At 41.1% G+C, this 21,383-nt stretch overlaps 1 protein-coding gene across 2 annotated transcripts in view; it reads left to right on the top strand.

The window, feature by feature from the left end:
* Positions 1 to 20,139, top strand: part of CLCN4 (chloride voltage-gated channel 4) — a 31,074-nt gene extending 10,935 nt beyond the window's left edge. For both annotated transcript variants that reach the window (XM_084226030.1, XM_084226029.1), the window contains exons 4-11: positions 767 to 889; positions 2,431 to 2,637; positions 2,729 to 2,809; positions 3,331 to 3,876; positions 5,849 to 6,035; positions 9,011 to 9,409; positions 14,619 to 14,835; positions 16,323 to 20,139. In XM_084226030.1, the coding sequence (XP_084082156.1) occupies positions 767 to 889; positions 2,431 to 2,637; positions 2,729 to 2,809; positions 3,331 to 3,876; positions 5,849 to 6,035; positions 9,011 to 9,409; positions 14,619 to 14,835; positions 16,323 to 16,413 (1,851 nt within the window). In that variant the 3' untranslated portion in view covers positions 16,414 to 20,139. The remainder of the gene's footprint in view (positions 1 to 766; positions 890 to 2,430; positions 2,638 to 2,728; positions 2,810 to 3,330; positions 3,877 to 5,848; positions 6,036 to 9,010; positions 9,410 to 14,618; positions 14,836 to 16,322) is intronic.
* Positions 20,140 to 21,383: the final 1,244 nt, after the last annotated feature.

Here is a 21,383-nt window from a genome sequence, read left to right as displayed (position 1 = left end):
TGGGAAAGGTAGAAACTTGAAGGTTACTATTGACTATGCTTTCACTATGGCACTGCACAGTCAACCATTGCTAATGATCATTAGCATTCCAATTCTGTTAGAAAAGTAAAGCTATTCAGTTTGAAGATAGTAATTTTTGCCCTAATATTTTAAAATTGCTCCAGTCAGTTAAAAGCCTGAGTTGTGTGAGTGGCTTCTGACAAGCTATGCTGTTTTCAAATGATTTTTGACCCTATCGTGGACAGCACTATATAGAAAGAAATTATTTCTGTATGGTTTTACCCTTCCTGTTTGTGAACTGAACTGGCTTCTGATATACACAGGGATGTTATTTGAAAAATCCAGCCCTTGGAAAAATACCTATCAGGGTCTCATTCCTTGTCCCCCACCATGGGATGAACACAGCAGATTCCTTCCTTAGGTGCCTTTTCATGACCTATTGCTCTTAGAATGCATTTGTTTGATGTTTTGGAACTTTATGTGGGTTAGGTGAATTTTTTAGTGCTTGAAAGATGCTCAGTTTAAGGTATTTGGGTCCCTTGCAAACAGACTGTGTGGACTGGGTTAGGTATTTATTAGTATGCTGCTTCTTTCCATGAGCAATAAAATTGTTGGAGTATATCAAGCTACCTGTCCTTCCTGAGGAAAAGCAGCACTTAGCATGTAAATGAAAAATCAGGCTCTGTGCCGTCATGATCGCTAGTAGAAGTGTGAGATTTGCCAATCTGCTTTTGTCTAACAATGTCTGTTACTGTTATTTTTCTAGGGTGCAAGTGCTTACATTCTAAACTATTTTCTGTACATTATGTGGGCTCTATGTTTTGCTTTCCTGGCAGTCTCCCTGGTCAGAGTGTTTGCTCCTTATGCCTGCGGCTCTGGAATCCCAGAGGTGAGTTTCCCTTTGCGCATGAATATCCAAAAAAACCCAAACCACAATAACAAAAAAATTACTGCCTTTTCCCATTCCAGAACTGTACTATGAGATAGCATAGCAACAAAGAAAATTGTCTTTCCATCTCATCTGCCTTCATTCCTTTTTTTTATGCTTTTATGGTGATCATCTAAGTTTCTCATAGTAAAAAGTGTTCATATGTCACTGTGACAGGTTAATGCACGTACTTGTTCGTTGCCAGAGTGTGAATTAAAAATCAACATCTCCAAGAGACATACTCACTAGAAGATTTTAGAGAATTTTCCTAGGATGAAATTACTTGGGCCAGTTACAAAACCAGTTATTTTCTAGGCTAGACTCTAAATAAAAGTGAAATAAAAAGAAGAGTGTGGGCTACAAAGCTAAGGTTTCCTAAACTGCTGAAGATGCCCATCATTTGAGATGCCTGAAAAGTGTCTAGTGCACGTCTTTTGCAAATTGTTTTCCTGAAGACAGAGTAGTGTACATTGTGCCAGCATGACAACATTATAGCAGCCAAAATATCTACTTGGTTTTCAGTATTTTACATATTGAGCCTCAGTCCATATTTAAGCTGTTAAATGAAGAACCTTGTAATTCAACCAGCAGAGTTATTAAAAGCCTTTGAAATCAGGGCAGTCTCTTGTTAGAAGTGCTATGGAACTACTGGAATTATTATTTAGGAATCTGGCAGACAGAATTAATAGCCCAAAGCTTAGAAATCTTGGCGTACTTTTGTCCTTGATCTCTAAGAGAAGCATCCAAATGTTTCAAAAAAACTCACCACAAATAATTTAAAATATTTGAATAATTTGCATGTTTGAAAGTAGTCATGTGTGTCTTTGTTATGTGTTTGATATATTTGTGGTTTTAAAAAGTTCTCATAGTTAACTACAAAGCCAGTTTCCAAGTGGTAAATCCCTCGTGTGAGGTGAGGCTCAGCTCCAGCCCATTTGCATGCCTGGAGTCCAAACCCAAATCCCACCCTGCAGCCTTTGTGTCATGCACATGCATTGTGCTTTCTGAGCCACTCACTAGCAAAATTAAGACAAAATGTGTAGAAATATGATCTTTTGGACTTTCTCATTTCATAATATGTGCATGCTTTTATGGCACAGCGATTCCAAATATCTAGAACTTTTTTTGTGCGTTTTATCTGGAAAAAGTCTGTTGTTGTTGATTTGCTTTTTTCCTGCTTTGTTAAACTCAAATCCAGCCTAACTCTGATCTTGTAAGCCAAGGAGATATGTAAGAGTTTCATATTTCTATTGATCTCTGTGAGAGTCCTTACTGCCTGTTATGGGGACCACCCGTAACAGCAGTAAAAGTGTGGTCTGCCTAACCCCTGCTCAGATATTGCTGTGGGAAAGCTGCCCTACCTACAGTTTCTTTCTCTATATCACTGTCTCTTTTCAAGCAGTCTGCAACTTTTTAAACTCTGCTGGAGTTTTAACTCCATTTAAAAGTTCAGAGTAGAAAAGGATTGTTCATCTTTTCAACATGTTCTTCCTGCTTTCCAGATAAAAACCATCTTGAGTGGGTTCATTATTAGGGGCTACCTGGGAAAATGGACACTTTTAATCAAAACAGTCACCTTGGTTCTGGTGGTGTCTTCAGGCCTCAGCCTTGGGAAAGAGGGCCCTTTAGTCCATGTGGCCTGTTGCTGTGGAAACTTCTTCAGCAGCCTTTTCTCTAAGTACAGCAAGAATGAAGGAAAGAGAAGAGAGGTGAGCTTGGCTCATAAATTTTTAATTTCTGTGTCTGGATGCTCGGGGTTTCAAACAACTCATGCCTTGTATGTAAACATTTGCTTTGTAGGTACTTTCAGCTGCAGCTGCTGCAGGAGTTTCAGTTGCCTTTGGGGCTCCAATCGGAGGTGTGCTTTTTAGTCTGGAAGAGGTGAGATCTGGCAGTTCACTTGCTTCAGTAAACATATTTTAGGTTGATACCTTTCTCCAAGATTACTCATTATTTTTCAAATATTTATATGCTTATTTTTTCCCCTATAACAAAAAATAATCTATGATTTCCAGTAATAAGAAATAACCAGGTATTTTAGCTTAAATAGTAGCAGAAGGGCACTGACTTTCTGGAAACAAATTAGATGACTCAGTATGGAAATATATTCCTCTGTTGAGGGTTCTCCAGCCTCCAGATAGCTAATGCATGGACCAAGCTGTCAAGCATTTCTTATACTCTCTAGGCAGCAACTCTGGATTTAAATTTATCAGTTTTAAACTAGTTGCTACTCCTTTTCTGAAATCTGAAAATGCCTTTTCTGATACCTTTGTGAACACGTTCTGGCTCTGGTAAGGTCTAGTGCTTGCAGTAAGATCAAATGAAACAAATGGTGGTGGTAGTTAAAGGAAGCACCCTCTGTGACACACAGTGAAATGTTTATGGTCTCTGCTTGGTTTTAGGTCAGCTACTACTTTCCCCTGAAGACCCTCTGGAGGTCATTTTTTGCTGCTCTCGTGGCTGCCTTCACACTGAGATCCATCAATCCTTTCGGAAACAGCCGGCTGGTGCTGTTCTACGTGGAGTACCACACCCCCTGGTACATGGCTGAGCTCTTCCCCTTCATCCTGCTGGGCGTCTTTGGGGGCCTCTGGGGGACCCTCTTCATCCGGTGCAACATCGCCTGGTGCAGGAGGCGGAAAACCACCAGGCTTGGGAAGTACCCCGTGCTGGAGGTGATTGTGATAACAGCCATCACTGCCATCATCGCCTACCCCAACCCCTACACGCGCCGGAGCACCAGCGAGCTCATCTCCGAGCTCTTCAACGACTGCGGGGCGCTGGAGTCCTCGCAGCTCTGCGACTACATCAACGACCCCAACATGACGCGGCCCGTGGATGACATTCCCGACAGACCCGCCGGCCCTGGGGTCTACTCTGCCATGTGGCAGCTGGCCTTGGCCTTGGTGTTCAAAATCGTCATCACCATATTCACCTTCGGCATGAAGGTAAACGGGGGCGCGGGTGGGCGGCCGTGGGCACTGTACTCTCTTCTGGCTCTGAGGAGCAGCTGGCTCATCTGCCTGCCAGCACCGTGCCCCGTGGTTTATTGGATATAATTGCTGGGGCAGCACAGGCCTGAGCCCTGCTTTTCCACCTTCCAGTCATCTGCGGCTTTGTTAAGTGAAAAAGAAATCTGTGTGGAAATTTAAACCCGCTGTTGCCTATAAGCAATTTTGAGATGATTCCCACTGCAGCTGTTTTTCAGCTCTCTCATGGATATGGGCTATTTACATTGTTGTTTGTCTTGTTGGATTAATGTCTTAATGGGCCTCAAGGTAGCTATACTCAAGGAAGTAATAATTTTAAATTTACTATTTTACACATTTAGAGCATCACAGAAATATAAAAGTGCCTGAAAAGGTCTATTTTTGAATATTTTTAGGCACTGTAGCTTGGAAAAAAAGGGGAATGAACGAGAAGACTAACTGATGTGTCATTTGAATATTCTGGATTTGCAGCTTTTTCCTTCAGCAAGTCCTTGTCCCCATAAATGAGTGATGAAAGGTCCAAGAACAATTTATCCAAGCTTTCCATATATACCAAGCTGTTTGTGGTGAACTCTATATATCTGATTAATAGAGCACATAAAAAACAGGTTCTGTCTGTCTACAGCTCCCATTATCTGAGCATTTATTTGTGGATCTGGTGACTGCAGACAATGAGAAGCTTTTCTTAGTTTTACACTATATTTTATACCATGCTCAAAACTAAAGTGTCTCATCTTTGTCTTAAACACTACACTTGAACTGAGTGTAGCCTTTCACTCTAGAAACTGATTTTGTTATGCTTGTTCATGAAAAGCTTCAGTTCTTTATTCAGAATGTGATTCTTTATTTATCCTATATATTTAAAAATTGTTTGAAGCAATTGACAGTTTCAACCAGTCTGTAAAAGAACAGACCAAATAGCTTTGCCCAGTAAATCTAGAAGACTCAATTGAGCTGCATCAGCAGAGTTAACACATTGGGGTGGGGGCTGTAGCATCTACTGTTATCAGCCCTAGGTGCCTCTGGGGTGATTAGTTAAATTGTCTAGGCAGCTCAAGGTATATTTTCAGACTTAAAAAGATATAATAGGCTTTCCTTTTTGAAAACAACAAAAGCTGCCTGCAAACCCTTGTCACAGATCTGAATTTTCTTCTCCAGCAGGAAATACATCTCTAACTTGCTGGTGCATTTGGCATCTAAGAGGAAATGCACTTATCCAAGGCAAAGTACATTTTCATCCTCTTTTTTCCCCCCTCTATTCTCATTTAAATACTGTTTTTAATGATTTGTGACTTGTCTGTATAGCAGACAACAAAGTAATGATTCACAGAGCTTCCTGGAAAATATATTGTAAACTGAGATGGAGAATTAGTTGCCTCTGAGCAGTCAGCCCCCTTTCTCTGAATTTTTATTCTTCTTTTATTTTTTTTTATTCTTCTTTTATTCTTCTTATTTGATATTTAATTTAAAATCTGGTCTGATTTAGCCTGAAAAAGTAGTGATAAAACCATGAAGTGCTCCATCTGATAGAGGGTGAAATCAAGATTTCAGTTAAGCTTATTTTCAAGCCTATGACAGAACCATCAGCAGCTCCTGACTTCCTGCTGAGAAAGCAATAAAGGCAAAGCCAGGAACATCTTGACTTCAAAAGCAAACTATTATTCAGAAACAGCATTTATCTCCCTAATTCAGTGGGATGCAGCAGACAGGATTCAAAATTCCTTTAAAAAATGCACTAACATTTTATAAAGCTATTAATACACATGCAGCCACATAAACTCAGTCACTGCAGAAAATTGTGTCAGACCACAGGGATCAGCCCTGTAGGCTGCCATGAGGCCATGGAAACTTGGTTCTCTTACTGTTAATTAAAATTGTTTAATACTTGCCATTTTTGTCAAGGTGCTCATGTGTCTATATTTCATTCCAGATCCCTTCAGGCCTTTTTATTCCTAGCATGGCTGTTGGAGCCATAGCTGGCAGGATGGTTGGGATTGGAGTGGAGCAGCTGGCATACCACCATCATGACTGGATCATCTTCAGGAACTGGTGCAGACCTGGGGCAGACTGTGTCACACCAGGACTTTATGCCATGGTGGGAGCAGCAGCTTGCTTGGGTATGGTCTCTGCTGGTCCTTGGTTTGTGTGTGACCACCACTGATGTTTGGAGAGGTGCTCTGGAGGGCCCTGTGTTGGTGTTAGCTGCTCATGTTGGCATTTCTGGGTGCAACAGAAGTCGAAATCAAGACGTGATGGGCTAAAGAATGGGCAGCTTCCTCCACTGGTTGCTCCAGTGATCTGCCAGATAGGCAGCAACAGAAAGGCTTGCAGTCATCGATGTCTACTCCTTGTAGTCTGCCAAAAGCAGAGAAAAGGAAAGAACAAATTAAAGTTAGGCTGCAGTTTTGCAAGCAGGAGTACTTTTGCTTGCATTTTTTCCATTTGATGTAATGAAATTCACTGTAACTGGACTAAAACTGCTTGCTTGTTTAGACTGTGCTCTCTCTCAGTGCAGGAAGAAAACATCCCAGTTTTTCTAAATTTGAAGCTACACAGAGGCAAAAATTCTGGGTCTTATTGGCTGTGTGTCATGCTATGGTCAACTGAGCTGTATTTTGGTTTACATTTTGATCATAAGCCAATACTGCATTACACTCAATCAATAGGATTTATTGGATATAACAGCAGTGATCTGTTAACAATTAAAGCAAGGTCATTGAATAATATCTCACATATCAGATTTCTAGCCATAGATGCAAGAAGAATGTTTCAAGCGTACCATCTTAGCATGTTTTTACCTGATCATATCTTTCCCCTTGTGTACTTGCATATTCTGTCTCCTTTTGTTGCTGTTATTGGTATCATCAGCAGCGTATGAAAAAATAGTGGGGAGACATAACACACGAGTAATGTGATTGGGTAGGTTTGAAATTAAAGATGTACTCAAGGAAGAGCTGGAAAAATTTCAGATTTGGATGCTCATATTGGAAAAGCAGGATCATTTGTGCAATCAATATAGAGGAAGGAAGGGTAGGATTTTCTTGAAAATTTAATGTCTGTAATGTAGATATCAACACCTGAGCTTAACTGTCTTGATACCTCTCACAGTCAAAACAGAAAAATGAGGTATGGGAAAGATCAGTCTCATCTGCCAATACCCATCTAAAACCAGGCAAATGAACAGATGAATTTGGCCTCAAAAGGGCCTGTTTTTATCTAGAGGTTATAGAGGCAATCTGGGTCATCCCTTTGGATGTGAACACCCACAGCAGTGTAGACATTTTAAAAAAAGCTGGGATGTATCTTACTGTCCAAACAAGTAAAGCACTTCCTCTTTATGATAAATGATCTTAATATTCATTAAATAAATAACGCACAAAAATTTGGCTCTGATGTTGCAGATGATCTGCTAGTCAGCCTAGAATTATAGAAGGATAGAAAATGCTGAGCTGGAAGGGACCAATCAGGATCATCAAGTCCAAATCCTGCCCATGCACAGAACACCCCAAAAATCACACCATGTGACCAAGAGAATTGTCCAAATACCTCTTGAACTCTGTCAGGCTTGATGCTGTGGCAACTTCCCTAGGGAGCCTATTCCAGTGCCCAGCCATCCTTTGGGTGAAGAATCTTTTCCTGATATCCAACCTAAGCCTCCCCAACACAACTTCAGGCCAGTCCCTTGCGTCAACTGTCACTGGTCACCAGAGAGAATAGAGGAGGGTCTGCCCCTCTGCTTCCCCTTGTGAAAATGTTGCAGACCAGAATGAGGTCTCCCCTTAGTCCTCTCCAGGCTGAACAGACTGTGTCCACAGCCACTCCACAAAAGGCTTCCCCTTCAGACACTTCATCATCCTAGTGGCCATTCTTTGGATGGTTTCTAATAGCTTAATGTCTTTTTTTATATTGTGATGCCCAAAACTGCACACAGAACTCAAGGTGAGGCTGCAATTTCTTCCTCTTTTAAAAGGTCCAAATTAAGGTGCAGTGGTTTTTAATAGTATGGTGAGACACACAGTAGAATGGTCACAGCTTGTACTTAAGCTGTTCTGTAGCAAAGATTATCTTGCCTGAAGTAAGAGAAATGGAGTAAGTATTAAATGATCCTTACTCTGGTATTTGCTCTTAACTTTTCACAGTCAGAAGTTTAAGGCATTCCTCAGATGAAATGCATATCTGGATCGTAGTGTTAAGTAATCAGCAATTGAATATTTCTGTATGCTGCTAGATAAAAAGATCTTTTAATGACCTGTTTTCTGATTTTTCTCATCTAAAATGGGGCTGTATTTGAGTCTGAAAAATAGCAGATTTATTACATTTACCTTTTGAACAGAGGCAAAGAAATGTTAGCTAATAATTCAGAGATACATACACACTTGTCCTCAGTTATGTGATTATTTTTATCCTTTAATGTAAACTGAAGGAACGAGGAGCTTGCTTATGAAATTAATATGGAAAGACTAGATTGAAAAATACAGCTACAACCCTGCCTGTGGCTGCATGCCTGGATGGCCTCAAACCAAGTTGTACTCAGTTCAAACTGTATTACTGTGGTGATATCTAAAGCAAGGGTTTAAGCTGTAACAGAGCTCTTGCAGTGGCCCTGTGCTGTTCCAAGGTAGGATTTTGTAACCATGCTGTGCCCAAAGATAATGCTCAGCTTTCTCCTCAGTATGCCTGCAATGGACAGGCTGGTGTGAAGGCCACCTCTCCACGTTCCTACCTGCCTCAGCCATGGCACTTAACTGATTCTTGGGGTCATTTAGAGGGCTAACAGCAGGGTTCAATTTGACTTTCTCAAGTATCCATTAAAGCTGATTTTTTTGGCATCCTTTCTGGTTTTAAAGCTCTGTCTTTTAGCATTCATTATTTGCTTTTCAATGCTAGCAACTTTGGCATGAGCAAGTTCCCTCTACCTTTGTGATGAAAATTGCAGTAGATGAAAAATACCTTTCTGCAGAGAAACAAGCCTAAGAGTATAAGGGCAAAGTACTCAGCACAAATAATTACATGCATTTTTGAGTGTAAGGCTCAAAGATACAAGTGAGTTGCTCAACACTGAGAGAAACCTGATTCTTTTCCTTGTTGGCAGGTGGCGTTACTCGAATGACAGTCTCTCTGGTGGTGATCATGTTTGAGCTAACCGGAGGCCTGGAGTACATCGTTCCTCTTATGGCCGCGGCTGTCACGAGCAAGTGGGTGGCAGATGCCTTTGGGAAGGAAGGGATCTATGAAGCTCACATCCACCTGAATGGCTACCCCTTCCTGGATGTGAAGGACGAGTTCACGCACCGCACGCTGGCCACGGACGTGATGAGGCCGCGGCGGGGCGAGGCGCCTCTCTCGGTGCTGACCCAGGACAGCATGACGGTGGAGGACGTCGAGACACTGATCAAAGAGACTGATTACAATGGCTTCCCAGTGGTGGTTTCCAGAGACTCAGAGAGGCTTATTGGATTTGCACAGAGACGAGAGCTGATCCTTGCAATAAGTAAGTAGAGTGCCAGTGTCCGAAAGATTGGTTTTGAAAGGAGTTTAGACAAGATAACAGTGTTATTCACCTTGAAGAATGGATAATCAAGCACCAAATTGAACTTTTTCTTCAAATCTTTTACTGGTTACTAGGACATAGAAGCTTTTCTATTGCATCATACCACCTGATAGAATTTTCTGGGCTTGACCCTTGTGGGCTTAATTTTGCTGTCACTCAAAAGAGTAAAATAAAATTGTTCTAGAGACAACAGAGAGAAACTCAGCTCATATGCCAGAATTTTTGTCAGAACCAGACCAAAAGCTGGTGTAGTGATCAGTTTCTTTCCCTCTCCATGGGCTTCCAGGATGGGCTGGGGCAGTCATGAACTTTGGTCAGCCAGGGATGAAATAGCCTGTGCTCCTTTCTGTTGCTCTCTCTCAGTTTTTCCTCACATGCAGGCTTTTAGTGCTACAGGTGGAAAGTTTTCAGTGCACGGTATTTTTTGCTAAAGATGGGTGAATTTTGTCTGGCATCCAGTGGATAGCTGGCTGGTTGCCTGAGAGTCCGAGTCCAGGTCACTAAAGATTTTGACTGTCAGGTCCTTTCCTGGTTGATCTGATGACTGGGTGGGGATTGAAGAACAAGTGTATTGGATGAAAGCAAGTTTTTCCAGCTTTTCTGGACCCAGGGCATCCAGAACTGCAGAAGTCTGCAAGGCTGGCCCACTGTCTGCTCCCATTTCAGGCAGTCCTGTGGTGTTGAGGGCCAGCTGGGCAGGCAGGCAAGATCTGGGCATGGTTGCCTTGTACTTTGCAGGGGAGTGGAATGTCTGGTATATCCAAATCTCCTTGACTTGGAATTATTCTTCTCTGCATGGTTTTGTTTCATCCCTGTTGTTCAAGCACCTTGAAAAAGTTGGTGTCTCTGATGGAAATTCACATATTTTTCAAACAAGAAAATTAATAAATGGAAAATTTGGGTTATTTTTGAAGGTCCCTTTCCAGCTCAGTTCCCACAAAACTAAAACAAAAATCTTTAAAGCACATGTTTTAGATGTATTTAGCCTACCCTGGGTCTGTCTTTTATACTGCCCATGCCATGTTATGCCTTTAACACTTGGTGCCCTCCCAAGTTAATCATCTTTTGCACCTCCTTTTCAGGAAAGTATGTCAGTGGGAAAATTGCATGGACTAAAGATTCAGAGCCCTCACTTTGAAACCAGAAAGATCAGCGGCTGCTTGAAGTCAGTCAAAGAACTTTGAGGAACTGAGTCTTTTGTTTCAGGTTATAAATGGCAGCGTGGCTGAATGGTCTTGCCAGAAGATGTGAGAAAATGTCAGGCCATGAACTGACAGCAAAGAAATCAGTTAAAATCAAACTCAGTAAACATTTAGATTAAAATGCTTTCCTGTTCAAAAATTGTTTGACATCTGCATTTTTCAGAGGAAAAGGTACTGTCTCCTGATCAGTTCTAATTAAGAGCATCTTTTATAGAGAATGAGACAGAACTTAGATTTAAAGTTAAATTGTTACATGCATAGATAAGTTTTTCTAAAGTCCTCAGCCACCAGTAACCCTTTTCACCTTGGGCTGAGTGCGAGTGCTGTCATTCTGTGCTGACATTATGATAGTTAATCTTTCCAGTATGGTTTGTGTCCTTGTAACTTAAAATCTGGATTTGGTTTTGAAAGACACAGTATATGGTACCAGTACAGAGCAGGGCAAACCATGCTAGCAACCTTTTGATTGCTCATCCTCTTTCTCTGAAGTTGCTTTGCCTGAATTTCAGAGTTGGTATTGTTGATCACTACCACAAGGATATCTAATGTGTTCTGAACCTCCATCTCAGCTTGCTTCATGGTTGTGAGCATGGAGCCAATTCCCCTGAAGCCATAAAATTGCTTACCAAGAGAGAAATATCACAGAAGGTGAAGCATCTCTGATTCACCTGTTCATGTTCACCTGCTCAGCCTGACCGAGATACTGGAGTTACATCTCAGAACAGCCTAAGCCCCATCCATGCAGCACTTCAGCCAGGGAATGAGGTCTTACCAAAAGCAGAGTCAGGTCCACTCCAGTATCTCTTCTTTCACCAGTATCTCTTTTTTCATGGCACTGTGCCCTGCAGAATGCCTCCTCAGTTTGAACTAGCTCTGGCACCTCTACGCAAGAACACACTGCAGTTCATAGAGACATGGTTTCAATCAAGAATTTCAGCTTCTTTCTCAGGCCCAATTAATTGTGCATCAGTAGTATGGTGGTCCAGGGAATACTCTGGGGAAGTACTCCAGTTCCCTCACACACTTGCCTTCCTGGATGAAGGCAACAGCTGCTGAGTCTTGCATCAAATACCCGTTCCCACAAAGCTATCTGCTTCATGATTTACCCCTCCGTAATTTCTTTCCTACTGAGTGGAGCATGCTCTATAAATGCATCAAATACCTGTAAAGTGAATGGCACTGCCATTTCCAATTGCTCAGCAGCATCCTCGGGATCCTTGTTGAGTAGGTAGGCAGGTGGGGTGGCAGAATCACCCTCTGGGAAGAGGTGTCTACATTTTAGGTGACATCTACTTTACAGTCTTACAGAGTGAGGGTTTTGACACTGTAAAGCTTTTCTTAAATTTGGCCAGCTCCAGAGGCACCATGCAAAAGGCAGAGCCTTGGACAATAGCCAGGTGGCCTGTATAATATGCTTTTCCCAGTGTGGAGTTGAGAGATCAACATAGTTGATAGAGGCTGTGAAATGTGAACCCCTGAATATGAGAGGCTGTTTCACATTTGGAAGAATTAATTCGCTCTCTAGCTATGACAAGAGCCTGCATAGATTGCTCTGTAAAACCAGACATTGTCATCCATTTGCTTTGCTCTTTCTGTTAATCTGTATCTGCTTTTCTTACCCACTGACTGCAAAAATGATCTGCTCTTCTGTTTTACCTTTGCTCCCACTCCCCCATCTAGTGAGACTGCATACAAAATCTACCATTTTTCTGATGCCACTGAATTTATACTACATCATTCAAATTTCTCTAGAGAGGTGTTTGACATGGGAGAGTGAAATCATGGCTTTGGCTAATCACTGTTGTTCGGGGTCACTGCTGCCTTGGGACCAGCAATATGGTAACCAAAATGTTTGGCCCTATTTCCTAGGGTGCAGCTTTGGGAAGGAAATACCTAGCTGTCAAAGGTTTTTATCAAAGGGTGGGAGTTACCTTCAGTTTGATTAATGTTACCTCTTAGCACAGATCATATATCAAAGAACTATGCAGGCATATTCACACTTGAAATTGGATGTATGAATTGAAACAAGCTGAGACAAAACTAACATCATTCCTGTAAATTGCAATAGGGGTTGTAATATGTGGGGTGAGAAGGTTGAGAATCACATACTGTACTGATGTTAGGTTTGAGCCAGCACTGCTCCAGTTCCAGAAATATTACAAGACAATGTGAAAAAAAAAATGCAGCTGAAACATGTTGGAAACCATCACTGTCTACATTACAAGTCACAGGAGCAGGTTTCTCACTCTGATTGATGGCAGAGAGTTCCAAGAATATTCACATATGCTTGGAGTATGAGTTCAAGAGCAGAAGCAACCTATGTTAATTAACTATTTCCAAGAATTTATTAAAAAAATAAAAAGTTAAACCCTCAGAGCCAAACACATGATTTGCTTATTCTGGAGAGTGAAAAGTTGTCTGTCATTTGGAAATCTATCTCATATAATGTTTATACCCTGTAGTGTTGAGTAGAGATGAGGTAAACACTACAAAGAAAATAAAGTACTCCAATGGTAAGTCTTGGGGCATGCTTTAAGTAGAAGGCTTATACTGATCATGCAAACTCCAGATCAAACTTCGTAGTTTGATCCAAGTATTAATGATAGTTTTTGAACTTCTGAAAATGGTCACACATGTGCTGTTTACTGCTATATCTTTCCTCCCTTTACTATTTTCCTTTAAGTAGGAAGCTAATTTATTTTTCCTTTTTAAAATCTAGCTTTGCAAACTATTTAAGGCATTAAGTGTAAACCCAGAAAGTTTACCCTGCATGCCAGCGAGGTCTGCTGATCTAGAAAAACACCCACACCGCCCCTGGATCCCTGGAATGTGAATTTGTCTTTCCCCTTTTTGTTCATAAATCTTTGTCTTTCCCCTTTGTGTTCATAAATCCATTCACCATGCCCACATTTTCCCAAATCCACTGAAAAGTTTTGCTCCACGCCAGCTGGGATCTTACACAGCTGTTGACTCCACTCCTTCAGACTTGTAATAAAGTTTCTGTTGTGATTCTCACAATGGAGGAAATGACATACAGTGATTTGAATTTGACAGAAGTTGGATTAGTGAAGTTTGTGAATGCAAGGAGCTGCATATTTATTCAGAAAAGCATTATCCCAACCAAGGAAAAATAATGTGCCTATAAAAATACCACATTTGCTTTGAGAGAGCAATGTCTCAAGGAAATTCAAGGTTACTCAGTGACCCAAATTTCTGGGACTTCAGTGCATTGAAGACAAAATCAAACCTTGCTTTCCAAAGGAGGCATTCTTTTTAGTTACTGTCGGAACTCAGGACATCCCTCTGGGTGTCCAGAGTTGCCAGGATCCCTGTCAGGGGGCTCAGAGACCCTGGCACAGAGCCCAGAACACCAGTGGGTTCGATTATGACCCGTGGAGCAAATTGCCAGCTTTACATGAAGACCTGCAAGCCACAGCAGTTTAAGTAGTGTAATAATAAAGTTATCACTGGGTGAAAAAGTAGATTTTTGGGGTTTTTAGAATGGGGATTTTGGGGGCAAGATGGAGGGATTTGGGTGCATCTAGCCCTTCTTCTTCTTCTCTGTCTCCATCTTCTGCTGTGGTGTTGGCACTTTTAGATTGGTTTAGAGTAGAAGCTCACTGTCTAGTATAGGTGATAGGTATTGGAAAGTAATTGTAAACATGTTACACGTAGTTTTGGGTATAAAGACATAACACCGCCCCGGGGGCAGGCAGAGTGCCTGGAACTGTCCTGCTGGACGGACCTCGGCAGGGCAGGAGGAAAATTTTTACAGATAAGAAGCAATAAACAATTCTGAGACCGAAAACTGAAGAACTCTGACTCACCCTTCGAACGCGCGGGCCGAATCAGAGACTTTTCACGCGTCTGGGGGTCGCAGTAATCTGCACCGTTCGAGAAGTTTCCAAACTTAACTCTCTATCTACACCAATTTTTGTGTTGCACAGAGAATGCGCGACAGCGTCAGGATGGCGTGGTGAGCAACTCCATCGTGTACTTCACCGAGGACCCCCCGGAGCTGCCACCCAACAGCCCCCACCCGCTGAAACTGCGGCGCATCCTCAACCTGAGCCCCTTCACCGTCACCGACCACACACCCATGGAAACCGTGGTGGACATCTTCCGGAAGCTTGGGCTCCGGCAGTGTCTGGTGACTCGCAGTGGGTGAGTAGTTGAGAGTAGAGTGAACATTTTTGTTTTGTCTTATTTTGTGAATGGATGAAAAAGGGATCCTCACCCGTGTCTCTCCAGGGCAGCAAAAGAAGTCAGACTCGGAACGAAAATGGTGCTTGAAGGGTGTTAAATTTCATACTGCTCTCCCAAATCCTTAGTGTATTCTCATTTAGATAAGGTAAAAATAAATACAAAATAAACTATTCTGATTTCCCCTATCATTCGGTTTTCAGCAGAGGCAGATCTGGCAAGCAGTATTGTTTGCAAAGAATATGCCTGCTTTGAGACATCCAACTAGATTAGATGGTTGTGAAAATTGTGATAAAGATGTCACTGGAGAAAAATTGCTCCATCCAACTTTCTTTATTGGATAATGGAAAGGTGTCCAATAAAGAAGGTTGGATGGAGCAATTTTTCTCCAGTATAAACCAAGGGCCCTCAAATAAAAGCTGCAGGAGGTGGGAAAATATGAAATTAGGGGAATAAAAAGCTGCACCATGTGGACTAGACATAACATCCCACAGTTCCAATGGAATTTGAGATATTTGGTCATCATGGCTCATCCCAGGATCTAGTGATATCAGGAGAGCCAAACCACAGCCATCACTTCCAAATGTGGAAGACTAAAATTTATTCTTCTGTTAGAGAGTCTTTTTGTTATTCAGAAATATTGCATGTCAGTTGTTACTGTCAATGCAGTATCCTCAGCATTAAGAAAATAAGAACCATTATTGGGACACAGATAAAGGTTCTGATTTTAGGTGCCTGGATTCAGAAATTTATACCTGGAGTTTTAGAAGTTATGTGAAAGAAAAGGTGGGAAAACTATTAACAATGACATAATTTCAATATTCAGTGCCTAATGGTCTTCAAGGACTGGAAGTAAAAAGCCCTTGAATATTGAGGGTTATGAAATTTTTGACTCTTGGGGCCAGACATCCCATAGGCCTCATCTTTCTTGACAGACAGAATTCATTTAGGTTCACATAAATGAGAAATTATCATTTAAATTTGAAGGAATTATGCTGTCAGGCAGTGAGAGTTTCAGAAACCCTGTGCTTTAGCTTACTTTGTGTACTACCAAGCACTGATACCTTGGGTTTGACTGCTGGTCCTGACAGCCTGAGCCTAAAGAAACTTATTATTTTGTTGTACCAAGTATTAGTTGTTGTAGCTCCTCAGTCAGCCTAAAGAAACTTATTATTTTGTTGTACCAATTATTAGTTCTTGTAACTCCTCACTCAGGCATGTTCCCAACAACAAGAGGCAATAAGCCAAAATATTTGTATTAATTATCGTGGCTGGGGTAGCAGAAATACATGAGATGAGAACACTTTTATAAAAAGGTAATAATTGGGGAATATGTGAGATGGACAGTACTGTATGGAAGCACTCACACAATGTCCCTGGAGCTTAACAGGCAAAAAACCTGGATGATATATGAGATTGTTGACCTTTCACTTCCTTTTCTCCTATAGGAGGCTGCTGGGTATCATAACTAAAAAGGATGTATTAAGACATATGGCTCAAATGGCAAACCAGGACCCTGAATCTATCATGTTTAACTAGACTGGTAAAGAAGAAGAAAGTAACCCCACAGGAATCCCTTCTAGATTAACACGAAGGCTGTGTTTGCTGTTTCACCTTGCTTGAAGAGAAGAAGGTAACGTATACGAGGAATGGCCTGATATGCCTCTGACAGAGGGAGTGGATGCAGGACAGCACTTATTAAATGAGGAAGGCAGTTTAGAAGCTCTGAGCAGCTGCAGACATCAAGCTGTGTTTCCTTAATGAGGTTCCCAACAGCTCGACTGGAGCGCTGGTGGGTGTAAGTGACGCGGGGCAGAGCCACGGGCTCCACTGGGAGGCACCAAGGTCACAGAAACTCCTGGGGCAGGTGTGAAGAGTAGCAGACACTGTTAATGTACAAGCTGCTAAGAGATAGAAAGGTTTGTGTTCCAAGCCTGAGAGTGTAGGTGAGTAATGTCAGTTGCTTTTGTAATTGGAATCATGGCTATTTGTTTGCTACTGAGTTATACCATTTTCATGACAGACAAAAATTGTCATGTTTTTAAATGAAAGACTTTGTCATCTTCATTTATTTTGTAAATGTTTAATGAATCAAGACTGGAATTAAATCTTAAGAAAAGAGCAAGATTATGCCTCAAATCACTTTAAAATGTAGTGTCCCTTGCTCCCTGCTTTAGTCTTTTGAATTTTATACTGCTTAGCATTTCTGTCAACCAGCTTTCCCTTATAAATGTTGAAATGGGGTTTATTTGCAAGAATTTATTATCTCTCTATGCAATTTTGCATACAAGTACTGTAAAATTTAGTATTTTGTGGTTTGCTGTGGTAACTGGAATAAACATAGAAGCCCATAAAGTAGTTTTCAAAAGCACTAAAAGGACAGTGGTATCTGTCTCTCATCAGTGTTAGTGAAAAGAGATTGAATCCCTCACTGCCTTCCCTTATGTACATCACAATTTTTCACAAATTAATGACCTTCTGCATTGATTCTTGGTAGTCCACTTAGGTCCTTTTTGTCATTGCTCTTTCTTGGCATTTGTCTGCATTTGCCAAGAGATGGCTGAAATTAATTTAACAGTTATAGACACTTATTCTATAAGAGATCTACTTTTTATGGACTCGTCAGTCATAGGACTGTGAAATTCCATTCCACAGCACTGTGACTGGATAAGATCAGAGGGACTGAGAATGCAAATGATCATAGCAAAGCTTTAAGTATTTATCTATTTGCACCAAGAACAGAAGATTTACCAGACCCTGGTAGAGACCTCTAAGTCACTCAGGTAAAAATGTTAAATTTTCCTGAACCCTTGTTCTGGTCCTCTGTGAGATAAAGAGGGTCAACCCTTTAGTCAATCCTGCTATCAGTAACAGAATACCAAATTGTCCTCTCTGTACCACGTAATTCACACTGCCCTTGCTTTATAGATGCAAACTTAAAAGATTGGAGGAAGGCTGTGCTCTGAATCCCCTTCAGACCTCCTGGTCCCTTCATTTGGGCATCTAAGACCCCTGGTATTTTTGTTCAAATTCACCCAGATAACCGGTGGTGTTTGAACGCTCCTCACGGACAGAGATGACCCTCCGTGCCAGAACAGCCTGTTGCTCACTCCAGCCCAAACCCAGACTGTTGATCTAACACGTGGGCAATGTGCATGATTGTTGTGTCCCTGAACTGAGACAGCTGCTCAGGTGCACCCTGAGTTAGATGCCGAAGTTCTATGTCACAAATTCCTTCCCTTATCTCTGGTGACCCTGCTTCCTTCTGGCCTGTGTCCCACTGCATTCGCACGGAGTATGGCCTGAATTGCTGAAGTAAAAGAAACGGAAGTAGAGGGATAATTTTAATCTGTTAAGTACTCCACCTAACAATGGTGTTTGCAACAGACTGACATAAATATACGTAGCTCTGGCCAAAGCCCATAAATATTTCAGTGTATACTTTTTGTTAACTGAACAGCTGCAGTACAATGTATTATTAAAGGGATAATATTAACACCATGTAAACTATAGGACTGAGCAATCCCTTTCCTCTGAAAATAGGAAATAGAACATAATGTGATTATTTCCTACATTTTTCTGTGAAGCTGTCAGCAGCCCAACTCATAAAAAACCAACCAAGTCAACAACAATGCTCATAAACACTAGATTCCCTCATTTGAACAGAGAAGCCATCACAAAATCAGTTCATTCCCACAACTGAATCCAAATGGGGCTTTATAAATTGCCAGTCTCTACCCATAACTTCTACGGGATGTAGGCTAAGCTAAAAAAGCTGACTTTTGAGAGCAATCTCATTCTTGGATTAAAACTGTATGACGATGTTCTACTTTCCATGTTTGCTGACGGCAAACAATACAGTGTATCAATACTGAAGAACATTATAATTTTATGAGAAAAAGACATGGGCTTGCCTAACTGAGGTTAATCTGGCTGTGAATACAAATTCACATATGTACTGACTTGTTTTATCAGGTAAAACTCAATCTGTGGTTATGCATTGGCATGGACTTGTGTGGTTAATTCCCATTGATACCCAGAGGCCTGATTTACTGAAACCAAGTCACCCCTGTGATAGCTTGTTGCCTTGCCTCATTAGACTACTTAGGAGGAGCCCTCAGGGCTTAAAAACAAGATCCAAAAAACCAACGTGGTGATTTGTAGCAAGCACCAGCAGAAGGAATTGAGATTTATGTAGTTGTTGTGAATGCAGTTGACCCTGGACTACCACCCAAGTAACAGGCAGGTAAATGGGTGTACAGCTCCCTCCTGTCAAACGCATTCCTCTCTAGATGGAAAGCTTTAAATACCTAAGGGGTCAAGGGAAAAACCTTTGGACATGTAACCATGTAGTGCTGCTCCTTGTTCCAGTGTCTGTTCAAAAGATGTTAAACCAGAGCAGGGGCTGCTATCAGGCTGTCCAGGAACGGCACACTCATGGCTAACTTCAGCTGCTTGGTGTTATCATCAAGGCTGAGGCTGATGCTAGAATGACATGGAGGGCTCTGAGACAGGACAGACTTTGCTAATTAGAAACTTCCTCCATGCTACAGCCTTATTGCTCTTCACACTGGTGTCTGAAAGGGAACACTCTTAATATAAATTAATAACATGCTTATCTCAAAAAAAGCAGTTATGATGTAATGATTTATTTCCCCATAACAAGCCCATTATCAGGCACTCTTTTCCATCTGTATTGCAAAATTTGTTTCAGAAGGTACTGAATAGACTCCAAGAGGCACAGATCTCAGCCCTATTTGTTTGAATTTGTAGAGCTCAGGGTAGTCACAGAGCATTATCAATCTGAGTTACTTGAGTATTTTAGTATATATATTTTAGACTTTATGCAACCTCAGTTCAGTCCTTTAAGCAGTTGGCCTTCAAAAATGCTCAACTAAACTAAACAGGGAAATAAAAATCTTTGAATGATGGAGGTTCAGTATTGTACCTTTGTTTTGCATGAACTGTGTTAAGTTACATTCAGCTTCTGATGTGTACTTGCAGCAATCTGTACCGGAAACTTTAATAATAAAGTACAGAAATGGATGACCTTAGAAAGACCCTTTGGCTGTCCCAGTGACACTAATTATTAATTCTTATGCTTTCAAGAGGCAGAAAAAGAATGTTTAAGGATTACAGAAGACTTGCTGATTCCATGTTTGAATGACACTATATGTATGACTATAGTTTTGCTTTGGCTCTCTTTGTTGTTTTGGGTTTTTTTTAGTTGTAGAAAACTCTGTATCTGTTGCACCTTATAAAAAACAATGTTTGGACTCTATTTTTTAAATAAAACTGACTTACAGTGCTAGAAACATTTCTTGGATATCTTATTAATTAGAAAGTAATTTAACTTAATGTCTCTATGAATTTTATGTTTCTTTTTCTCACTTTTAGGGATAACTCAAGCCCGAGTTCTAGAGATCCAGGATATCCAATTAAATTATAGGTTAGGTAATATTAAGAAGGGAGTTAGTAGTGAGTAGGGAGATATGCAGTGGACTTCAGAGAATCTTGACAGCTGGCTATTTTATTTTCAGAGAAATTGTTTTTTCTTCAGCATCAGAAATACTTTAGAAATCTAAAAAGAGAAGAAAAACTATTTATCTAACCAGGTTGTTCTGTCTAAAATGATCATGAAACTTTAAAACTAGATGTTGCAATATATAATTCTATCGTCTATAATATATTTTTTGTATACATTTTTCAATTGCACTTTAATTCAAAGCTAAGATCAAAGACTGAAAATGACAGGTTCAATCATCCCCATTTAACTGGATGAAACATATGGTAAATCTCTGTCAGAGACTAAATTCTAGGTAGTAGCAAAGAATATGGGCTTGATCCTGATCAACACTAACTAAGGTGAACATTCCAGCAATATCCTAGCTCAAATTAAATGGCTCATTTCAGAGATTGGTTTTGGCAGTCCCATGGCCTTCAACTCATTCCATGGATTGCTGTGCCCTTAACACAACCCAAAACACACACCATAACCCAGGAGTCATCAGGCATGGAGCAACTTCAATAAGTAGTAATAATTCCTGTAGTTTGTATTTGGTCATGGAGTTCTGAACTTTAGACCTGCCTGTCATCACTTGTGGTGGTGCAGCTGGGAAATGGGATAGAAAATGTTCAGAGCATTCAGCACTGCCGTGGTGCAGCTGTGCTCCACACACCCTGGCCTGCCCTCCACTCATCCAAACCAAGCAGCCTGTCATCATCCATGTGCCTTCTTGCTCCTTTAGGGGAGGCTCTTCCTCCACATCTATTTCCTACAAGCTGTATTATTCCCTTGTGCTGTTCTGCTCCTCTGCTCCAAATGTGATCGTGCTTCTAGCTCCTCACTGGCCCACCAAGCACAGACACCATATCCCAAATAAGAAAGGCGCATCTCCAGTGGAGGGCTCCACTTGTGGCAGACAGGACTTTGCACTGCTGTTCCTGGAGGACACAGCAAATGCAGTGTTGCTGGAATGCTGCACAGAGTTTTTTGATTTGTTTTTTGG

The sequence above is a fragment of the Fringilla coelebs genome (assembly GCF_963513975.1).
Source record: "Fringilla coelebs genome assembly, chromosome: 2".
Classification (NCBI taxonomy): Eukaryota; Metazoa; Chordata; class Aves; order Passeriformes; family Fringillidae; genus Fringilla; species Fringilla coelebs.
Note: the sequence above shows the minus strand (reverse complement) of the source record. Positions and strands in the feature narration are given on the sequence as shown.